General features: G+C 32.2%; 1 protein-coding gene across 4 annotated transcripts; it reads left to right on the top strand.

Annotated features, from left to right (window-relative positions):
* The first annotated feature begins 31 nt into the window (after positions 1–31).
* On the top strand, positions 32–20,169 carry LOC106063459 (proton-coupled zinc antiporter SLC30A9, mitochondrial-like). Of its 4 annotated transcripts, none has more exons than XM_013221827.2 (19): positions 32–242; positions 2,943–3,088; positions 3,650–3,776; positions 4,079–4,447; positions 5,878–5,980; positions 6,380–6,472; positions 6,681–6,760; positions 8,439–8,551; positions 9,990–10,045; positions 10,240–10,342; positions 10,859–10,914; positions 11,230–11,365; positions 11,984–12,023; positions 12,138–12,209; positions 12,823–13,033; positions 13,997–14,059; positions 14,271–14,397; positions 15,275–15,388; positions 16,553–20,169. In XM_013221827.2, the coding sequence occupies exons 3-19, from the start codon at positions 3,674–3,676 to the stop codon at positions 16,595–16,597; spliced, it is 1,884 nt and encodes a 627-aa protein (XP_013077281.2). In that variant the 5' UTR covers positions 32–242; positions 2,943–3,088; positions 3,650–3,673; the 3' UTR covers positions 16,598–20,169. The 4 variants fall into 4 exon arrangements, with proteins under 4 accessions (XP_013077281.2, XP_055893962.1, XP_055893963.1 ...); XM_056037987.1 differs by lacking the exon at positions 32–242 and adding an exon at positions 319–674; XM_013221829.2 differs by lacking the exon at positions 32–242 and adding an exon at positions 957–2,291.
* The last annotated feature ends 1,777 nt before the right edge of the window (positions 20,170–21,946 follow it).

Genomic DNA, 21,946 nt, shown 5'->3' with positions numbered 1-21,946 from the left:
GTCACTAGTATGACTAGTACGAGAATACGAGAATCTTAATCTATTGAGACTATTGGGGTTATTTTTAGATCATCAGCGGTTCATTAGTTAAATTCTAGATGTATAGAGAATCCCTCCACATTTAGAATAAAAAATAGGTGTTTTTTTTTTAATTAGATCTAATCTATCTATTCTAGAATGGATGAAAGAAAAATGGTTTGAGAACGTTCTATTCAAGAAGTAATGGAATAATGAGATGGAAGGTACCGGTAGTCTTACTTGAAAGTTATCATTTACTTTGTTCTCTTATCTGAATGTGAAGTTAAAGTAATCAATAACATAAGACTAGACTATATTTTTAATTTTAGATCACTGCTTTCTGTTTTGACTATTTACTTTTACACTTTACACAATAACAATACATTTGAAAACAGATCTAGACTAGACTATATATAATATAGTCAATATAGAATAATATAGATCTAAATCTAGGCCTAGATACCATGATCTTCTTATAATTATTCTATTCACTTGTCACTATTCACTATCATTTATCAATCTATCAATGAAATATCATCTATGGACAGAGTCACTGAGTCAGAGTAGATCTATCTCAGTATGGACTATTGAGACTAATGAGACTATACTAGTTACTAGTTAACTAGAGTCTATACATTAATACAGTATAGATCTAAGTATTACTACACTATTATGTGACTATTATTGACTATACTATAATGAATCTATGATTATTATTTATAATGATTAGTTTCAATGAGTTTCATTTAATTTTAATGTAACAGTTGAGTTAAATTAAAATAAAATTAGTTATATTTAATAATTTATTATTATTATTTTATATGATAAAATATAAAAAATAATAATGATTAGACTAGTCTGATTTACTTTAGTCATTAGACTCATTGTCACTCATTTGTCATTATTTATTAGTGTATAGATTATAGATATATGTCTACTAGATTGACTAGATCTAATCATCTAAATCTATGAGTAGTATGAGATTTGAGAGTATTCATGACCTATCTTAGACTAGATCTAATTTTCTAGACATTCTAATTACTCAAGTAATGCCTAATGGCTGTGCAGTAATTTGAGTAATGATAATCTAAATCTAATGATTAGATTAAGACTAATGATCTAATCATCATCTAATGAATCTAATGTCTAGAGTAAAGTGTGAAGTTCGATCGCATTAAGCCAGCTGGCAGCAATTTTCACATTTTGATTTTTATAGCACTGTAATGGCCGTGTAACAGACTGACCTATGAAAAAAACTGATAGTATCTCTGAATTCGTCGTCCTTTTGTCTAATAAAATAGATCTGATTTAATTTATCACTAGGCTTAGTTAAAATTAAATTATGAGGTCAAAGAGGTGTAGGGTGGGTATCGCCAAGCGTATATTTCCTCGATCGGATTTCTCCCCTAGTTAGCTCTATGGTGCCAAGCAAGACCTATGTAAAATATACGCTTGGCTTCTGGATTGAAAGGAGAACATGTATATTACACTTCCCTTGCTTTCCATTAAACTTATTCAGAGTCATAGGGAGTGTTCGATAAGTTATACTATTTTAGAAAATGCTTCAATATCAAACAAAAATTTTTTTTTGAGTGTTCACGTATTGTTATGCAATGTTTTGTTTAATGTTCAAAGCAAAAAATAAACATAATCAGTACATTTTTTAGTATCTAAAAGACAACAAAACACACAGCTATCTATAAATATATGCTTATTAAACATTATTTTGACAAATTACCCATTTTTTGTATTAATCATTTTTAAAAAAATAATTACTTCCCTTTCCCCCCAAAACAATATTAAGTATGCTCTCCCCTGCCATTGCAAAAAACTATTTATACTAATTTATAGCATTGACAATGCCTAAATTTTGAACTATCACTTTGACATGTGTATAACAATTAGTCTTTTCATTTGCACATGGTAGTTCACCTCTTGCTTGACCAGAAAATACCTGAAATGAAAGAATCAGATGATTAAAGCAATTTTACTATGTGTTTGGTATCATTGTTAATGAAAAAAATTGCCTGATGAGGTATACACTTTAACATATGTAGCCCACCCCTGACATCAGATTTTATTTTAACTATGCATGCTGAAAATTAGCAACATATCTAATTTTATAGACCAATGAAGGCCAAGTTTATAGATATTTTCTTTTTTTTTTCTAGGTCTAGCCAATGCGGTGCCACAATTCAGCTTAACTTGTTTGATGTGGCAGCTTTACTTTCGATCTAGTCTAACTCTAGCAGAATAGTTTAGTAGTTACTAGGGTAATAGTAAATATTATACTGTTCACACTTGAGCCGGTTCTAGATCTGATGTATATAATATTATTTAAATCTAGATCCAGATTAGATTATAGAATATATAACAATATGTACAACAGTAGTCAAAAGATCTCAAATTAATAATCTAAATATAGATCTAATTATTACCACTGAATGAATTTTTTTTTTTTTTAAAGTAGACCAACATTTGAGATGAACTGCTCAGTAGTTTCCAGATCAGTCAGCTTTCCGTATAGTTTTTAGGGCCAGTGTCTTCTTCTCTAGAGACTCTAGTCTAGATGGAGAGAATACAGCTTTGGAGGATAGATACTTATCATCTATATAGTCTAGAAATCTAGATATATTCTAGTGCTAATTAGAGCTGTTTAATTGTTCTAAAATACTATTATTTTTATTTTCAATTCTTAATTACACCCTATTAATTATAGATCTAGAATTCTTGATTATTTTAACAGGTAGATTAGTTGTAACTGCACAAATAGTATAGCAATGCTGAATATTTGTGTTGGTGACTCACTGTGAAATGTAGGCCTAGTCGTTTTCATTTTTAATTATAAATATTATAGTGTTTAGATCTAGTTTAGATTTACTTTTTCCTTTTTTTTTCATTCATGCTAAAATAATACCTTTCAGGATGATTCAATTGACAACTTAGACTCAAAACAATGTCTTTAATAAAAGATAAATATTCTTTAGTGACATTTGAGTGGAGTCCCTGTGACGTGCAGTGATAGTCTCTTGAACATTTCTAATCAAATCTTTTTATCCTTTAATTGAAAGTATGTTTACAAATATTTATTGTTTCATTGTTGTTGTTGTTGTTTTTTAAATATTATCATAAAATCTTTTATAAATGATGTGTGGTGGTCGAATGCTAAAGAGGGTGGCTTCCAACCACTGGGTCACGAGTCTGAAACATTGTAAAGACTTTGATTTTGAACCATGGGGTCTTAAGTCTGAAACATGGTGTAGACTGTGATTTTGAACCATGGGTGAAAACTCAATGCCCATTAAAGAATCTATGAGCTGACTCAAATATTATCTTTACTAAAATTTCACATTACTCTCTCAAAGGTCAACACTATATTTTTTTCTCCTGGTATTTGTTAAAGGTTGAATCAAAATAGTATGCATAATATTGTTTATCTTGTCTTAAATCTATAGTTAACTAAATGTTATCAGAGCATAACTGCCTATCAATTATTTAAAAACTAAATATGTGACACAGCTCTACAACTTTATTCATTTGTTGTGTACATTTCATAGCACTGTAATATAACATATTATGTTTTGCAAAATAACTATTTTATTCTGAAGTATTCTGATATTTCTTTTTTCAGCTAGCCGTGTATAATAAAATTAAAATGTTTAAAACAAGCTTGAAATCCTATGCAGAAATGCGAGCTTGTATCAAATCTCTGACCAACATGAGGGTATCAAATGTTCTGCCAGTTTTGTTATGCCAGGGTATGTTATTTTTTTTAAGTCTTCTGTTCAATAAAAATCATCATCATATTTGGCATTCTTATCAAAACATTTCCAAATATGTCATTCTTCACACCATTTTGCTACATCCTTGATCTTTTTAAGTCTTCCCATCTCTTTCTTGTCATGTTGCATCTTTATGCTCTTTTTTTTTTTTTGGTCATCACAATTTAAATCTTAGAACATAACAACACCACTAAATATTGTTAAAATAAAGATAGCTAGTGAAAGTGATAAATTTATTATAAAGAATTTTTAAAAAAATGTTCATTGTGTATTTACAGATTGCAAACTACAAGATCAAGTAATTCTGGTGAAATCAAGACAAATGTGTTCAATATCAAATCAGAGTAATTCTAAGTCCAATAGAATCAGTTCTAAAGATTTCACACATCAAAGTTTAATAGGTGGATGCAAGCATCTTAAAAGGCATTTCTTTAGTAGCACTAGCAGATTAAATCCATCTGAAAAACCACCAGAAGGAAGCACAAACATTGCCACAAAAGTTGTTGGCAGCCCAGCACAGCCTCAGGCTTCACCTTTAAATCAAAGTCAGCAAATCATGGATAATTTGCCAGAGGCCGGGACTAGTGTAACTGACAATGCTGAGACTACATCAACAGAAGATAGAAAGAAAAATAAAGTTTTATCTGGTAAACAAAATCTCTTATTTATAACAATTGCTGAGTTCTAATTGTGCAGAAATACAATTTCAAGATGTATTAGTTAAAAAGTCTGTCAATACAACTATTTGACAGAGGTATCAAAAATTAGATTATTTGCAGATGATTGCAGAATATGTTGAACAATGAAAACAACTGAAAGATATTGAAATTTTATATAGAGAATTAGAATTGTAAGCAGAAATGGGAATTTAATTGGAGCATGTCTTTCCACATAGAAAAACTACTTGCTTTATTCAGGCTAAACCAGTTACACAGACTAAAAACTAAAAATACCTAACCCATTTAGAAATGGGAATCTAATTGGAGCATGTCTTTCCACATAGAAAAACTACTTGCTTTATTCAGGCTAAACCAGTTACACAGACTAAAAACTAAAAATACCTAACCCATTTAGTACAGGTTTTGAGTCAGTGACCACAACAATCTGTGTTGCCCTCAAATGTCCCTCGCCGAGTTGAGAGTCAATGACTTTTAAGGCTTCACAGACTGCCATGGTCTCTGCATCAAAACTGCAAACAACACCACATAGTCCAAAGATTTTTACTGAGTAAGAGCCAAGAAAGTCAATGTAGGCTCCATAGCCTGCTCTTCCAGAATCTATCGATGTCGACCCATCATTATATGCAAAAATAGCCCTCTGCTTATTATCATAGAATCACCAGATTGACGAAAATATTAAAAAATCAAAACATTAGGCTTTATTAAAAGAAATGTTTACAAATCAAACATCAACCAAAAAAAAAACTAATACGTTATTTAACCTTGTTTCTGTCAATATTAGAATATGCATCCAGTGTTTGGGAGCATGAACTCAAGAAAACATAATGAAACTAGAACACCTGCAAAACAGAGCAATGACATTTATAACAAACAAATGTTCATAATTGATTAGAGTAGCCCAATTAGCAAAATCACTAATTTTAGAGATACTTCAAGACAGAAGACTAAATAGTAATAATACATAAAACACTGACCATGATTTAGAAATACAAAATAAAGCCTAATAAAATACAAAGATAGAGGTACATTTCCTATTCCATATGCTAGGATAATTTCATACAAGAACTCATGACTTAGCAGTGTTTAGGTTACTGATTATCATGCATGTAATTCTCTTTTTAGAAGTAGTGTTTTGTAATTAATAAGATAAGATAGAGGTTACTTTATTTAATTTAATATAACTAAGTTTATGCATCAGTTTATATAATTTGGCTTTTGTGTTCTTGTTAATTACTATTGCCTAAACACTCATAAAATGTACAGATTATGTGTTTTTAATTCCTTAATGTTCTTGTACTAATTATAGTTATTACATGTACTTCCCAAACAATGTATTTTGTGCTAAAACATGAAATCCTTCAAATATATTTAACATTCCTTTTTATTATTTTGGTCAGTGATTCCTCGAATGCGAAAACCCAACCCAATTGACTACAGTTACACAGGAAACATCTACATTTTACCAAGCAGAGCAATGATGGAGTATCTCCTGCGACCCAGGTCTGTAACCAAACTGTAGCATATCAAAATTATCATTGAGAACTTAAGCAATTATCTTGGTTGTGCCAAAAGTTGAAAGAACACAGTGATTCCTCAATGTTGTTAAATTGATGTACAATCAATCCCTGTATTGAATATTTTGTATGTAAAAGGATGTTAACTACTTCAGTGACAATGTTGAAACATCTTGAAAAAAAAAAATAGAATAGAAAGTTATATGTAACATGAAATAAAAACACAACTTTCCTTCAAAATCCTGCAGTCAATGAAAACAGAATGAATCTCATAAGTAAAGTGTGAGCATAGCAATTAATTTGTACACAATCTATTCAGTTCCTTATTTTCTTCTATTCCATGAATCCTACCTGCACTGAATTAATGTGTTTTTATCTATGTTAGTGATTTGACAGACCTGCCAAAATACACCAGAAGAAGTCCTTATGAAAGTGGGACAAGGATAACACTCTATCTCAGAACGGATGTGGAGGAAGTGTAAGTCCCTGCTGGCTTCTCTTCTTTGGACTTTTGAAACATTCTTGTTTATGTATTTGTACAATTTATAGACCTGATAGAGCATAAAGTAAAAAAATATATATATTTATATATCATGATATTTTAAAAAGTTACATTTTTCACTGTTAGAATATTTTGTAGAACAGAATTTTAAGCCTGATTTTGTTCTTTTTCCCTTGTGTTTCAGAGCCTTAAAGAAATGGGGAGATTTTGATAAACTGAATAAAGAGAAAGCCAAACTAAGAAATGTCCATGATCTCAAATTTTGTAAGTGTTTCATTCTTATAATTATTATTAACTGCTTTTCTATAGTGCATGTATCTTTCTTGCTTATAGCATGCTCAGTGCACTATGGTCCAATCTCTTTTGTGGATCTGTGGGGGGTAGAGGATGTCTGGGAGAAGGTTTCTGTGCTGTTCTTTGGTGTTCAGCAAATACAACTCAGCTCGAGACAGTTGACCAAGCGGTTTCAGTTTTTCACACATGCTGCCAGAAAACTGCAAAGTTTTTGCCACACAATAATTAGACTCTTCATTCTGCTAAAGTAGAATACATGTTATAATACATTGCCATTGAACATTTGCTAAAGTAGAATACATGTTATAATACATTGCCATTGAACATTTGCTAAAGTAGAATACATGTTATAATACATTGCCATTGAACATTTGCTAAAGTAGAATACATGTTATAATACATTGCCATTGAACATTTGCTAAAGTAGAATACATGTTATAATACATTGCCATTGAACATTTGCTAAAGTAGAATACATGTTATAATACATTGCCATTGAACATTTGCTAAAGTAGAATACATGTTATAATACATTGCCATTGAACATTTGCTAAAGTAGAATACATGTTATAATACATTGCCATTGAACATTTGCTAAAGTAGAATACATGTTATAATACATTGCCATTGAACATTTGCTAAAGTAGAATACATGTTATAATACATTGCCATTGAACATTTGCTAAAGTAGAATACATGTTATAATACATTGCCATTGAACATTTGCTAAAGTAGAATACATGTTATAATACATTGCCATTGAACATTTGCTAAAGCAGAATACATGTTATAATACATTGCCATTGAACATTTGCTAAAGCAGAATACATGTTATAGTACATTGCCATTGAACATTTTTTTCATAATGACCAATGCATCAGAGGAAAAATGATTGAATTATTATTTTTAAGTTTTTTAACAGCAATTATTTGGATTATGTCATTATTTTCATCCAATGTAGACTGGCACACATATTTTTCTTTCTTTTAAATCTACACATTCAAAGTCATGTTAAAAAAAAGTACGGCCAAAAGTGCTTGATTTGAAATGTTTATTTTCAAGAATAAGATAGGGGATGTACTAAAATAAGTTATTTATTGTTCAAGGTCAAGTGCTATTTTTTTCTCCCAGCATCTCTTCATTTATTATTTCATTCCAACATTTCTGACCAGCTGTCAATGGGAGTTTGGATTTTCACTGTTAGAATCTAAATGGGTTATTGTTTCCTTTATAATAATACATTTCATTTACAAGTGCAAAATGTATTTAGGACTTCATTCAAACTACACTTACAAATGTTACATTTACTTAGTCTGTTTGCTAAATACATTTTCCATTTGAGTTTCTTGCTTAATAGTGCAACTTTGTTTTCTTTCATTTATCTTTAGTATTACAGAATGTTACTATTTTAACAAATTTTTTTTTTATGAGCCAGCTTACACTAGTTAACAAAATATGTTTGATTTGTTTTTTTAGCTAGTGGTTTTGTGTTGACATTTTTTCTTTCTTTCTAAAGTTTATTTTGTAACTGTTTGAGTTGTCTGTTAGAGAAAGAGTTCCCAGTTCAAAATAACAAAAAGTTGATGTTTCAATTTTTAAAATACACATTTTTGTATTTATAAACTGCTATTTGGTTTGACCCATCTAGATGACATCACTGACTTGAGGAGGTTGCTAGGAGAGATGCATTCATCCAGTAACTCAGAGGAACTCACTGCTAATACAAGTATGGATGGATCCAGTCCACCAGTGGATCAATCAGTAAGATTCAATAGAAAACAATTACACTTTTAATGGGGAAATTATCTGCACATAAGATTGTCACAGTTTTCTACCCATATCTCCAAAACTTCAAAAACTTGCTGCAACTTTTTCTTCTATTCACTAGGAAACACATTTTTTGTTTTCCAACCAAGTCAATGTTAATATTTTCCGTTGTTAGGACTTCAAGGAAATTGAATTCTATCCTTTTACACTCTTTTTTTTTGGTGGGGGGGGGGGGGGGAGGGGGATGAGGGGGAACAGTTTTATTACTGCAATATAAGATAAGATAATTTTGATTGATCCAATCAAATGGAAATTCAGTTTTGACTACAATTGACCACCTCAGCGTAACTACTGTACAATAACAATATAGATGCAAATACTAACAACATTCACACATGAAACACATACTCACTCACAACCAGCACTTTATAAATTAGACTTCTATGTACTTCTTGATGATGACAGATGATCTTGTAACACTCTGACCGAAAGTGGGATGAAGGAGTTTTTAAATCTTTCTGTTTTAGTCCTAATGCAAAGGAGACGACCACTTTGTTCAGATCTGATGTAACAGTGGTATAATGGGTGCAGGTTATCTTTAAGAATAGTGAGTGTTTTGGAAAGGCATCTTTCATGAAAAAGCTCTTCAAGAGATGGTAGATGTGTTCGAGTGATGTACGATGCTTTTTTAATTAGTCTATGTAGTCTAAGTCTTTGTGCCAGTATATATATATTGCTATTACAATAGCAATATATCTATTGTTTCTAAAGTCTTGTTTTATTTTGTGTTCACTAAGACTCAGACAATGACCTATAAAGGGGACTAATTCAGCTTAAACCACCACTTCAGTCAAGTACAATTTCTTTTCCTTATTCAAGATACCAAACAAAATAATTTATTACCAATAGTTAATTTACTAATTGGTTAATTTTTTTTTATTGATTCTTGTGTTGTTAGGTAAAAGAAATAATTGTTCAAAATTTCAGCTTAATCCAAGATTGGGTGTGGGAAAAATGTGTACACATTTTTTACCGGACAGACAGAGTGAGTTGATATAAGCTTTGTACAAATGAAAAATTACCGAAAATTGTACAAGTATGTTGGCAATGATGTTGATCAGTTTGTAATGATGTGGATCAGTTGGTAGTGATGTTGATCAGTTGGTAATAATGTGGATCAGCTGGTAATGATGTGGATTGGTAATGATGTGGATCAGCTGGTAAAGATGTTGATCAGCTGGTAATGATGTGGATCAGCTGGTAATGATGTGGATCAGCTGGTAATGATGTGGATCAGCTGGTAATGATGTGGATCAGTTGGTAATGATGTGGATCGGCTGTTAATGATGATGGTGTTTATAGAGAAAGTGAAAACAAATAATTCTCCAATTTTATATGTTCACCTAATATTGCAACCTATTTTTCTCTTCAGGAACCTACATTCTGGAAATCAGGATCAGCAAGAGTTATCTTATCCGCAGTCTTTGTGTGAGTCTTGTTTTCTATTTTTAACTGCATCATTTGTTCAAGCTCAGTTTCAGCCAATATGGTGACCTCAATACTGTCTATGTCAAGTATTGTTTAAAAATCAATGCTGTCTATGTATTAAGTTAATCTTAAGAACTTTCTAATGGTTAGAAAATATGCATTGTATATTGACTTTTGTGTATTGACTTTTTTAGGAATGGTGCAAATACATTGTTTAAACTGATTGCCTGGTTGTACACTGGCTCACACAGCATGTTTTCAGAGTTTGTTCATTCATGTGCTGACACTATGAACCAGGTAAGCTTTTATTCTTTGAATGTTTCTGAATGTTATTAAGCTTGGTAAGCATTACCATAACAGTTTTCATTAAGTATTGGGTTTGTTTGTTTTTAGTCATTAGAAAGATTAAATAGTTTTTGTTAAAGCTTGAAATGTTTAAAAAACTGATTATCACAGCACTCACCATTATTAATGCTTCTTTCTTGTTTGGAGATCTTTGAAATGTCACAAGGTGGAAAGCATTATCTTAGGCAAACAGGATATGCAGTTTTTAACAATTACAATCTTCCAGAAACCTCAGATTAAACTTTTTTTTCCCAATTTTAGGGTTTTTAGTTCTCCTAAAAGAATAATGCGTAACAACAAATATTCCTCTTTCTATGATCAATCTAAGCATTATTCAACAAGCTGCTGTTTCAAATTATTGTTTTTAGTGAGATGTTAGCTTGTTTAAAATTAAGTTATAAGTGAAATATTCTTGTGAAATATGAAATGATGTTAACAGAAATAAATTCATTTCTCTACTTTTGTCAGATTATTTTAGGCTTTGGGCTGTATCATTCACACAAGAAACCTGACACAGATCATCCGTAAGAAAATGTTTGATCTGACAAATCAGTTATGTGTAAATCTGTTATTGTTTATTTACAGTAGCAAAAAAAATTAATGTCCATCATACAGTTTTTGCTTTCTTTTTTTTTTTTGTGTATTTTTATTATAAAGTTGTGAAGGTTTTGTTTTATACTTCTATTTTTTTTGTTCTAGATTACATATTTTGATCTCATTGACATGTGAATGATTGTGGGGGAAAAAAGATTATTTTCTCCAAGCACTTTGTCTCCTACTAGATTAGAATCCAAAAGAAACAAATGTTTCAATTCTGAACTAAACTTTTTTTCTTCCAGTTATGGATATCGCAACTTGCGTCACATTTCATCACTCATTAGTGGAGTTGGAATTTTTTTCTTTGGCACAGGACTATCTTACTATCACAGCTTTCAAGGCTTTATTAATCCATTAGAACTAGGAAATCTTACATGGGTTAGTGATTTTCATATTTTTTTTTAAAATGTAAATCTGGAAAAAAAAAAGGGATCACATAAATATCACTTTAAACATAAGCATAGAAACAACAAAAAAAAAAGATCAAGGGGTATCAGAGGGATAGTCTAAAACTAAAAAATTTAAAATTTGATTCTATATCATCATCATCAAAGCCTATGTGAGTAATAATTTGAGAGGTGGAATAAGAGCTCAAAATTCTAATCTTATGAAAAATAAGCAAGCTGAGTATTATGGTAATGAAGGTTTAAAGAAGCCAGCTAGGGGAAATGGGACTTAAGACTAGGGCCCCAGCAGAAGGAGGGGGCTCCTTCATGCTTTTTTTTTTATGCAACATATATATTGAAGGATTTTGACTTGTGGGGGAAGGCAGAGGGTCCCAGGTACCCAAATATTTCTGGGAGCAGGCCTGCAGCTGGGTATCTTTACAGATCTTTTCACACACAAATGATTACTACCATAAAAAAATATCTGAAACAAAATTGGTTTACAAATTTTGTCTAGTTTACATTTGAATGAAATTAATGACAGATGTTTTCACTGTTCCTTTACAATTGTAATACTTCACCAGGATTCACACTTTCTGTTTTATTTCAGTGCTTAGCAACATTGTTTGGTTCTCTGATTTCTGAAGGGGGTAAGTAACAATGGTGGTTCTAGACTTTATTTTATTTCATTCAGCTAATTCTCAACTAACATCTAACTAGTAGAAAGAATAATTGAAACATAAACTGTTACTTTATTGTCGCAGCGTCTCTCATTATTGCCATCAACCAAGTCAGGAAAAGTGCCAAAGCTTTGGAGATTGGATTCAAAGATTATTGTGAGTACATTTATTTGCAAATAAATATTCAGTACACAGCAAGCAGCGGTACTAAGTCAAGACATCTTGTAAGATACAGAATACAGATCCATATGTTTAAATCATTAGAATAGTGGCTCACAGCTGATACTATTTTGGTTATGGCTTACAAAGCCATTAGTTTAGAAATAATGATGAAACTAGAAGCAGTAGACACATTAGTGTTTGTATATTAGACTTGAAAATATCAAGGCAACATGAGGGTTAGTTGAGAGAAATAAAACATTGAAACAAAGAGCAGATTGAAACAAAGAGCAGAAATGAGATTTAAAAAGGAGAACATTACCAACAATTTTGTTTAATTTATGCTTGTAAATAATTAGGTAGCTAATTTAATAGTTGATTTTTAACACATATATTAAATTATTTCTATTTACATCAACATTGTATCTCCTGTAGAAATTGGTCTGGACAGAAGTATTCCAATGACACATCTTAGTCATTTGAGTTTGAATCTATGGAATTTATTCTGTATGATGTTTTCACTAACAACAACAAGTATAAACATAATCTTTCCTTATTTAGTTGTGAGCCCTAGCCACTACTTTGAGCATGATGTTTCTCTTTTTGTCAGTGATGCGAGGAATTGACCCCAATGTCAATGTGGTACTTCTTGAAGACTTAGCAGCTGTTTTAGGTGTTGGCATAGCTGGGGTGTGTATCGGTATCACGGCTGTGACTGGCTCTCCCTTTGCTGATGCCATGGGGTCAGCTCTGATAGGAACCTTGCTGGGATCAGTAGCTGCTTTCATTGTCCACCAGAACACGCACCAGCTGGTGGGGAGGTGAGTTGAGCTGCTGCCTTTTTTTTCCCATACTGTTTGATTATTTGTGTAACAAATTTATTTGATAACAAAATAATAAAGATGTTTTTTACTAAGCTTATATCAACTCAATCTATCTGTCTGTTAAAAAGTTTGAACACATTATTTCTCCCACACTCTTGTATCAAGTTGAAACTTTGCACAATTATTGATTGGGGCAAACAATACATGAATTAATAAAAAAAAATTAAACAACTAGTCAATTAATTACTGGTTATTAATTATTTTTTTTATAACAAGTGATATTTATCCTTCAGTATTCACAGATAGGGCTAAGTATGTCAGGTTTTATCCCTTAAATAATTCTACATGTTATTTCTCCCACATCCATTCTAGGATCAAGTTGAAACTGTCAACAAAATATTTATTCTACCTTACAAAACATGACTGAATAAAAAAATTAACCTATTAGCTATTGGTAATTAATTATTTTATTTGATGTTAAAAAAGAGAAATAATTTCTATATTCTTGAAAGATATAGTTGTATATGTAGAGTTCTTCCCATTTGATAAGCTTTTTTTTTTTTTAATAAAAAGGATTTTTTCTATTTGTTTGTCTTAATGTTTGTATTTAGTGACTGAATGGCTAAGTGATTCTCTCTAGAACCAAAGAAATCTGCTTTAAATATTGAGAAAAATCAGGCACATCTCAAGGCTTACTTAGCTAAGCAAAGCTTCTGCATTCCTTTTGGAATCTTGAAATCTGAATCTTTTGAAAATTAGCTATTTAAGGAATGTAAAATAAAAATTAAATTGTTAAATATTAACTTATATTAAAAATTTGAATCCAATTAGACAAGAAACAAATAAATGTACTCAGTAAGTCTTCTGTCTTTGTTTAAAATCTTACTTTCACATTGTCTCTTCTCTTGCTCATTGAAATGTTTACTTGGTACATTTTGTGTTATACTCTTCTATCTATAGGTCTATCCCAGAGTCAGAGAGACAAGAAATTAGTCAATTGTTGGAGAGAGATAGAATGATCAGGTACGTGACTGAATACAGGGGAGTTAGATCTATAGACTTTTTTACAAATTCTTTTCTTCTTCTTTTGTTAAATAACTAACACTTTTCAGTTGGATTCTATAGAAAGTTTGACCATACAGAAAACAATCTAGAAATATTTCCCTACTTAAATTTTTTTTTAAAAATTGTTCAAACATTGTTGAATAACTTGAGTTACTTATGTCCTTCTTAGATCTTTGCATGACATTAAAGCCACAGAGATGGGTGGAGTTGTCCGCTACAAGGCAGAGGTGGACTTTGATGGTAAAGAAATCACCAGGGCCTATCTGTACAAGCAAGACTTGGAGCTCATGTTGAGTGTACGTGCTGCTTACATTTTGAGACAATACACAAAAGAAACTTTGAAAACATTTGATACCAACAATTAGTTTCCTCATGGGTTTTTCATATCACCACAATTTTCATGTAGGGTCACGTGTGATTAAGAGTGAAACTGTCTTTTTTTGGTTTACATTGATTTTAGGGAACATATTCAAGTTACCTAGTGCACAAGTACTAAAGTATGAAGACACCCTAAATAAATAAATTTAATAGCTAGAAAAAATTTTCATTCTCTTGTGATGGGTTTATCAGTTATTGTAGTATCTGTTTATGGATGTAGTTTTGTTCTGTAATACACCTGTATCAGATGTTCTCTACAAAGACTGATGAACTCAAATACTTGACACAAGACTTGCTTTCAGTAATCTGAATTTATTAACAAATGGGGTGCGAAGTTGTTCTCTCATCAAATAGCTTGATGTGGCTTCTACTTTAGCCTGCTGTCTTCTTTTTTGTGTGTGCCCTGTATTTATATTTTCAATTGATGCTGTCTCATAATAACCTAGTCTTGTCATTTTTCAGAAAAAAAAAATCTTAGCAATTTTGTTGTCTTAATTTAGACCATAATTACAAATGTCTAAGACAGTGTTACAGCTAAATAACACTGTGTAAAGTGTTGAGTAATCTTATATCTACAACTTCTTTAATTGGATTTTAAAAAAAAATTATTTGTTAATTAGGTAAAATAAAACAGTCTAGTATATAAAATATATGAAATGATATCAATATAAGACTATTTGATAAAGATTTACTAATTACTTGCCATTAAGAAATGAAACAGTTATGCCAAATTAACTAATTTCAACTAAAATGTGAACAGTTTCTTGATATTTTTTTCCCTACTTCTGTTCCCAGGAAGCTCAAAATCTGAAGACTGTGGAAGAACTGGAAACTTTTATGATGAATCATGGAGAGAAAATCATTGATGCATTGGGTGCTGAAGTAGATAGGATTGAGAAACTTTTAAAGGTAACAGCCAGTGTAATGTAACAGTCAATGTAGCATAACGGCCAATGTTTGGGAGAGGGGTGTTCATTTAGTTTCTACTACAATTGTAAATTTTTTATGAAATTCAATAAGAATTATATAAATTTCTGCATTAAAAGCATTCAATTTTCTTATCAGGGTTCGTAGCACTCCCAAAATATCCTAAAAAATTTGAATTCTCCTAAAATTTTTACCCAATATTTTAAAAAAATACAAATGTGCCTATTTCTTGCAAAAAGTGTGGGGGGAGGGGAGGATCAGCATGTCTTGGCATTCTGATCACTTGATTGGCTGGCTGTGTTAATGAGCTGACCAGACTGACATGTACATCATTTGATTGGCTGGCTGTGTTAATGAACTGACCAGACTGACATGTACATCACTTGATTGGCTGGCTGTGTTAATGAACTGACCAGACTGACATATACATCACTTGATTGGCTGGCTGTGTTAATGAACTGACCAGACTGACATATACATCATTTGATTGGCTGGCTGTGTTAATGAACTGACCAGACTGACATGTACATCACTTGATTGGCTGGCTGTGTTAATGAACTGACCAGACTGACATATACATCACTTGATTGGCTGGCTGTGTTAATGAACTGACCAGACTGACATATACATCACTTGATTGGCTGCCTGTGTTAATGAACTGACCAGACTGACAAGTACATCACTTGTTTGGCTGGCTGTGTTAATGAGCTGACACATGTACATCACCTTTCAACCATTTGTGTGACCTTGTAATTGAAGACAGCATTTCAGATGGCATTATTTTTCTGCAGGCAGCGAAGAAATGCTTGTTTCGTCTCATTGTTTCTACTGAAGACATGCTAGATCTAGTCTATAGTCTATGCTAAGAGTGCTTAGAGCATTCACCAGCCAACCATGTACACCCCTCTGGTCCCTCCCGCACTTCAACTGTTGATCAGTATTGTTTGTATAGGCCTGCTGATTAGAAAGATCTAGTGAAGAATCTGAAGATGCTTCGCACATAACCATGAACAATTAAATCTGATCTACTTTATTTGAAATCTGATTTATTTTATTTTGAACATAATTAATTTTTAAATTCTTAATTGTAAAAAAAAATGTTATAATTGTTAAAAATAATGTTCAAATAAAAATGTCTTTTTCCAGAACAAACATCCAGAAGTCCGACATGTTGACCTTGAAGCACTGTAATAACGAGGTCATTTATTGATGGCAAACTGAGAGACTTGCTTATGGTCTGCACTATTTAATTCTTTAAATGTAGTCTACCTATGAGTCAGTTACTTGCAGTGAAAAGTTACTTTGATTTTATTGAATGCCATCTTTCATCCATTTTTAATTTTCAAAACTGTTTAAATGTTTTAATTTCTGGTCTAAACTAAAATAATTGTATATATTCTCAGTTTTATAACAAAAAAAAAAACACCTGAAAATGAAAGAAATATGTGTATTTATTGTGTGACATGCAAAGACTAGGTATTTCTTCATTTTTGTTTTATATTATATATCTAACTTTGCAATGATAGAAAGAATTTCCTCATCAAAACAACTATGATATGACACACAGTGTTGCTGATTGTGTATCTGATTTGTATCTTACTTTTGTTTACAATGATATTAACATAAGTTGGTGTGTACGTTATATCCAGGATCATTTCTAATGTAGAGTTCTTGCATGTAAAAGTTAATTTCGACAAAAATAATATCACATATGTACAAGCTATATAGTATTAGGTGTATGTTTTTATGGTAAACTATCAGCTGTATATCACGTTTTTATGGGTCGTCTCTTATGCACTAATTCTTAATGTCACGTAATGAAATCTTGATAAGTTGTTCTCTCTTAATTGTCAAACCCTTGAAAAATCACTAGTTCATTTATTGACTGAAGTTACTATGTACAAATGTATGGGTCAGACCTTCATTCGAACATAACTCTCTTGCATGTACTACTAGCCAACCTGCTGCCATTTGGACTCATCTTTCTGTTTTGTCGTGTTCAACCCTAGTCTTTATGCACCACATGTAGTCAACTAGATTTCTCTAAATAGTTTGGTTGTCTAAAAGTGATTAAATTACAAACTTAGGATCTATTTGTTCTGTGTGTACAGGTACAGTGTCAGCTATTGGACTGGAAGGATCAAATCAAAACATTTAAGTTATTGAATTCATTATTACAAGACCTCCACCTGTAGGCTGTATTCATTCAAGAGTTGAATACATTAATGTTCAGGAACAGTTTGGTCTCCATCTTCTAAGTGTAGATTTAAAGGCCTATCATTAGAATATTAATGGTCAAGTAGATTTATAAATTAGCTTAACTAGGATTTTTTTTTCTTGAAAAGGGGGGGGGGAGGTAAATGTTCCATTTTTTTTTAATCTAAAAATTAATTAGTTATCAAGAGCTAAATAATCACTCTATGTTATATAAAGGAAGTATTGTCTTGAAAAAAAAAAAAGTATTTATTTTTTTTTGCTATGTAATTGAACCTCCTGGACACCATCATTAAAGCTCAAATGTTGCCTTGTTGTGTCACCAGCGCTGCTTATAGCTTGACTCATTTCGAAATGTGATATTTCAAGTCAGTTGATGACCAATTGATTTGCTACTCCACAATCTAAGTGTAAGAAATGTAGAGACATTTTATTCAGTAGAACAAATGTTATGTTTTGTTAATGTTGAGATAATAATACACATAACAACAAATCAGAACTACACATTTTATTTTTGTGTCTCTTTTATGTTCAGACAGCTGTCTCTAATACTTCTATGTCCTGAATTTCTGGGGCTGTTATTTTATGATAACACTATTTTTATTTTGTATTTGTTACATGTAAATAATTCACCAAATATTGTTGTTTTCAGTAATGTATTGAATTGAATGCATGCATCCACTTTCAAACAATAACCTGCTTGTTATTTTTTTTAAAGGAAACCAAAGTTTTTCTTGTATTGTTTTTCTCAATGGGCTATGAAAATTATAATCTGTGTGGAGTCGTCATATTCTATATACTATATGTCTAGTATAGTCAGCTGATGTGATGTTTTCCATATTTACAGTGCTAGACTTAGACTTGACATTGTAACCTATGTAGAAGTGACTGTGAAGTTGAGTGTATCTGATGTGCATAAAATGCAGGCAAATATGGAGACACAAAGATGGATGATCATTTTTGTTTCCCTGCTTCAAACATATGCAATGGTTTCTTCTTGTCTGACCTAATGCTAAGCAGTTGAAGTTGAAACCACACAGCTGCTGAATGTATATTTTTGGTGGGAATTTTAGTTTGTCAGGATGGATGGTCTGACTCAAGCTTCAACTGAAATTCTTCAGACTTCTATACAACTTCACTGTAGCAAGATTTGTTAAGGTGTAGATTTTAATGTTAATACTTCTTGGTTCTCTAAACTCTGAATAGATTTGTGTGTGAGTAAATAGTTTGATTTTGTGCCTTGGCCTCCAAGTTGTAATTGAATTAAAAAAAAAAATGTTTTGACCCATGACCATGTCTGGGGAAAAAAATATATTCTAAATTGGAAACAAAAATATTCCTGTGATGTATGTGCATTTGTTTCTAGTTGACATTATTTCAGCACTTTCATTAGTTGAAGATGTTTAAGGATTTGATTGTCTTGTAATATACATAGTGTGACCTTTTACAAGTTTCAGTCCAGGACATGATGAAGTTGTACCCACTGAAAAGTGAACTCATGGTAAACTAATAGCAAGCTACTTTAGTTCCAAGGTCAATACGAGTTTGTAATGTATGGAATTCACAATTCTGTTTGTATCTTGGCTTCTTATTTATTTAAAGCTGAGTATTTTTTTTTATTTGTTGCTTATTGCTCATTTGTTATATATTTGGTTACAATGGTTATGAATGAGATAAAAATGGATTATTGTCTCATGTCCTGTATTTGAGAGAAGATTGGAAGTTCTTGTATGAAGTTGTTGAAATGTCAGGTCTTTGAATGAACCTTGTCCTTGGTATGGTGAATGTAGAACAAGAATTATTCTTTCAAAGAAATTTAGTTTGGAAACTACTCAAATGGAATGCTGTAATGAACTAACTGGAAACACTTCAAAGTATGTCACAAAGTGTTTTATTTACTAACCCTACCACATTCCTTTCTTTTTGTTTTTTCTTCATTGTAAAATGTGTCAGGTTACTGTGTATTCCTTATTTCAACTAGAGCATTATTTTCTTTAATTCCCTGAAGTATCACTGAGCTTGTTTGTGGTGAAAGTAGTTCTCTTGTCTGCTTAATATTTTTAAAAGGTCAAGGTCTGGATGCCAAAAGTAAGGTTATTTATTTTTTTCAATGATTATTCATGCAAGTTTGATACTTCTGTGACATGTAAAGTATGCCTGGTTCGGTGAATACATGTAGGTGTGATGTTCAATTATTTTCTGCCTAGAAATTCTCTTTTGTTGTTTATTTTCAATTCTTGTAAAGAGAACAAAACTATTGAACTATTAGCTATGAACTAATGGCTTGGTGGCTAACATTCTCTTCACATTGATACCGTCAAAGAAAAGATCTATCCAATGAAAATATCCCAAAACTTCAAAGATTATTCTGTGGGACTTTGGACAAATGTGAATTAAGATTAAGCTCATGCTTTGTCATTTGTATGGACTAGCTTTATAAACGTGTCATTCATGGCTGTCGTTGGATTGGTTGATTGTGGGCTAAAGCAGCCAAATTTTAAGGTTGTTGTTTTCTCATATTAAAAAGTAAATAAATCTCTTAAAGTATATTTTGTTTAATTACTTGTTGTATCTTTAATCAAAATGTGAATGACATTTAGTCTAGAGACAGGTCCAAACCAAGCTTGACTTTAAAAGTACTCTGCATAGGATGGAAACCTTTTAGCATTTTCCCGAATGAATACAATCGTACCAAAGTTACAAAGTACCAAAGTTACAAAGTACCAAAGTTACAAAGCGGATGTCTTCTCTAGCTCTCTCCAAGTCTGTGTACGTGTGGCAGCAAAGAGCTTAAAAATTGGGAGCTGTAGAAATCTTGGCAAAGTCCCTGGCACATGTCTTCTAGCCCCTAAGTAAAAAGTAAAGTTCCCCTTTCAGACCTTGCGATCTATAGGGCTGATGATGTTTAGGTTATCTGTTTTTCTTTGGCCGACGGTTAACAAAGGTGTCATGTGGCCAGCACAACGACCAACCACCTTTACTTTCCCCAACTTAAGTCAGGTAACCATTAGAGTTGGGTGGTTAAAATCCCTGTCTTCACTGAGATTTGAACCCAGGTTCAGAAGCCAAACACTGCGCCCCCTAGTCCCTAAGTAAGGCTTCATAACACTTCTAGCCAAGTTCTAGCACCCATTAGAACTTGTCTAACTGGAAATTTGTCATTTATATCTCTCGACTTTCTTTTTTCTGGTGATCTGAGTGGCTTCAGGCCTTGATCATGTACAACATCCTAGTTCATAAGACCAGGAGTAAACAAAAGAAACCTTTCATAGGCCCAGCTAGCTTATATATGCACGCAGTGATGTGTAATAATAGCCCAAGAAAGGAGAGAGATGCATCTTATAGAGTACAGATGTGTAACGTTCAGGCAGGTCCATACTGGTTACCAATTGTAAGGTCATGTGTTTGTGTTGTGGTCTCAGGATGGCTGCCTGGTCGTGCGGTTTGCGCGCTGGACTGTCGTTCGGATTTATCGACGGTCGAGGGTTCAAACCCTGCCCGCTCCTATCCCCCGTCGTCCTGAGGGAGGTTTGGACTAGGAAGTAAACTATCTTCAACTCTGAAGGAACATCCGAAACATGTAAAACATTTTTACAAACAACAAACACTACTGGGTTAGTGTGTTCTTGAGCTGTGCCTAGTTGCGCTACACACGTGACAACTAGAACTATGCTACACAGACTTGAGATCTCAGCAGACAAAATTAAGTTTATTCACTGGAAGTAGTACACGATAAAATACGCTTTCATGGGTCCACAACCAACAGGGACGATATACAGCCAACCTCTACAATACCTTGCTTATGCCGATGACATTGCCTTATTGGGTAAAGAAACCTCTGACATCGCTAGAGCCTTCATACAACTAGAAGAAGCATCTCGACCAGCAGGACTTGAGGTCAATGACAGTAAAACCAAGTACATCACAATGACAAGAGACAATCAAACAGAGGGTCAAAATATCAAAATCAAAGACCACGAATTTGAAAACGTCCAAACTTTCAAATATCTAGGAAGTACTATTAATTTCAAAAATGACCTACTAACAGAAATAAAAGAAAGAATAGCAGCAGGCAACAGGGCATTTTATAGCACCCACCATCTACTTAAGAGCAAAATGATTTCAAGTAAAACCAAGAAAATAATATACAAAACTATAATAAGACCAGCAGCAATGTATGGAAGTGAGACCTGGACACTGACAAAGACATCAGAAAATTTGCTTAACACTTGGGAAAGAAAAATCCTTAGGAAAATCTATGGTGCCATACAGGATGAAACAGGGTGGAGGACACGCACTAACCATGAGTTATATCAATTATATGAA

This window comes from Biomphalaria glabrata, chromosome 8 (assembly GCF_947242115.1).
Source record: "Biomphalaria glabrata chromosome 8, xgBioGlab47.1, whole genome shotgun sequence".
Taxonomy (NCBI): domain Eukaryota; kingdom Metazoa; phylum Mollusca; class Gastropoda; family Planorbidae; genus Biomphalaria; species Biomphalaria glabrata.
Note: the sequence above shows the minus strand (reverse complement) of the source record. Positions and strands in the feature narration are given on the sequence as shown.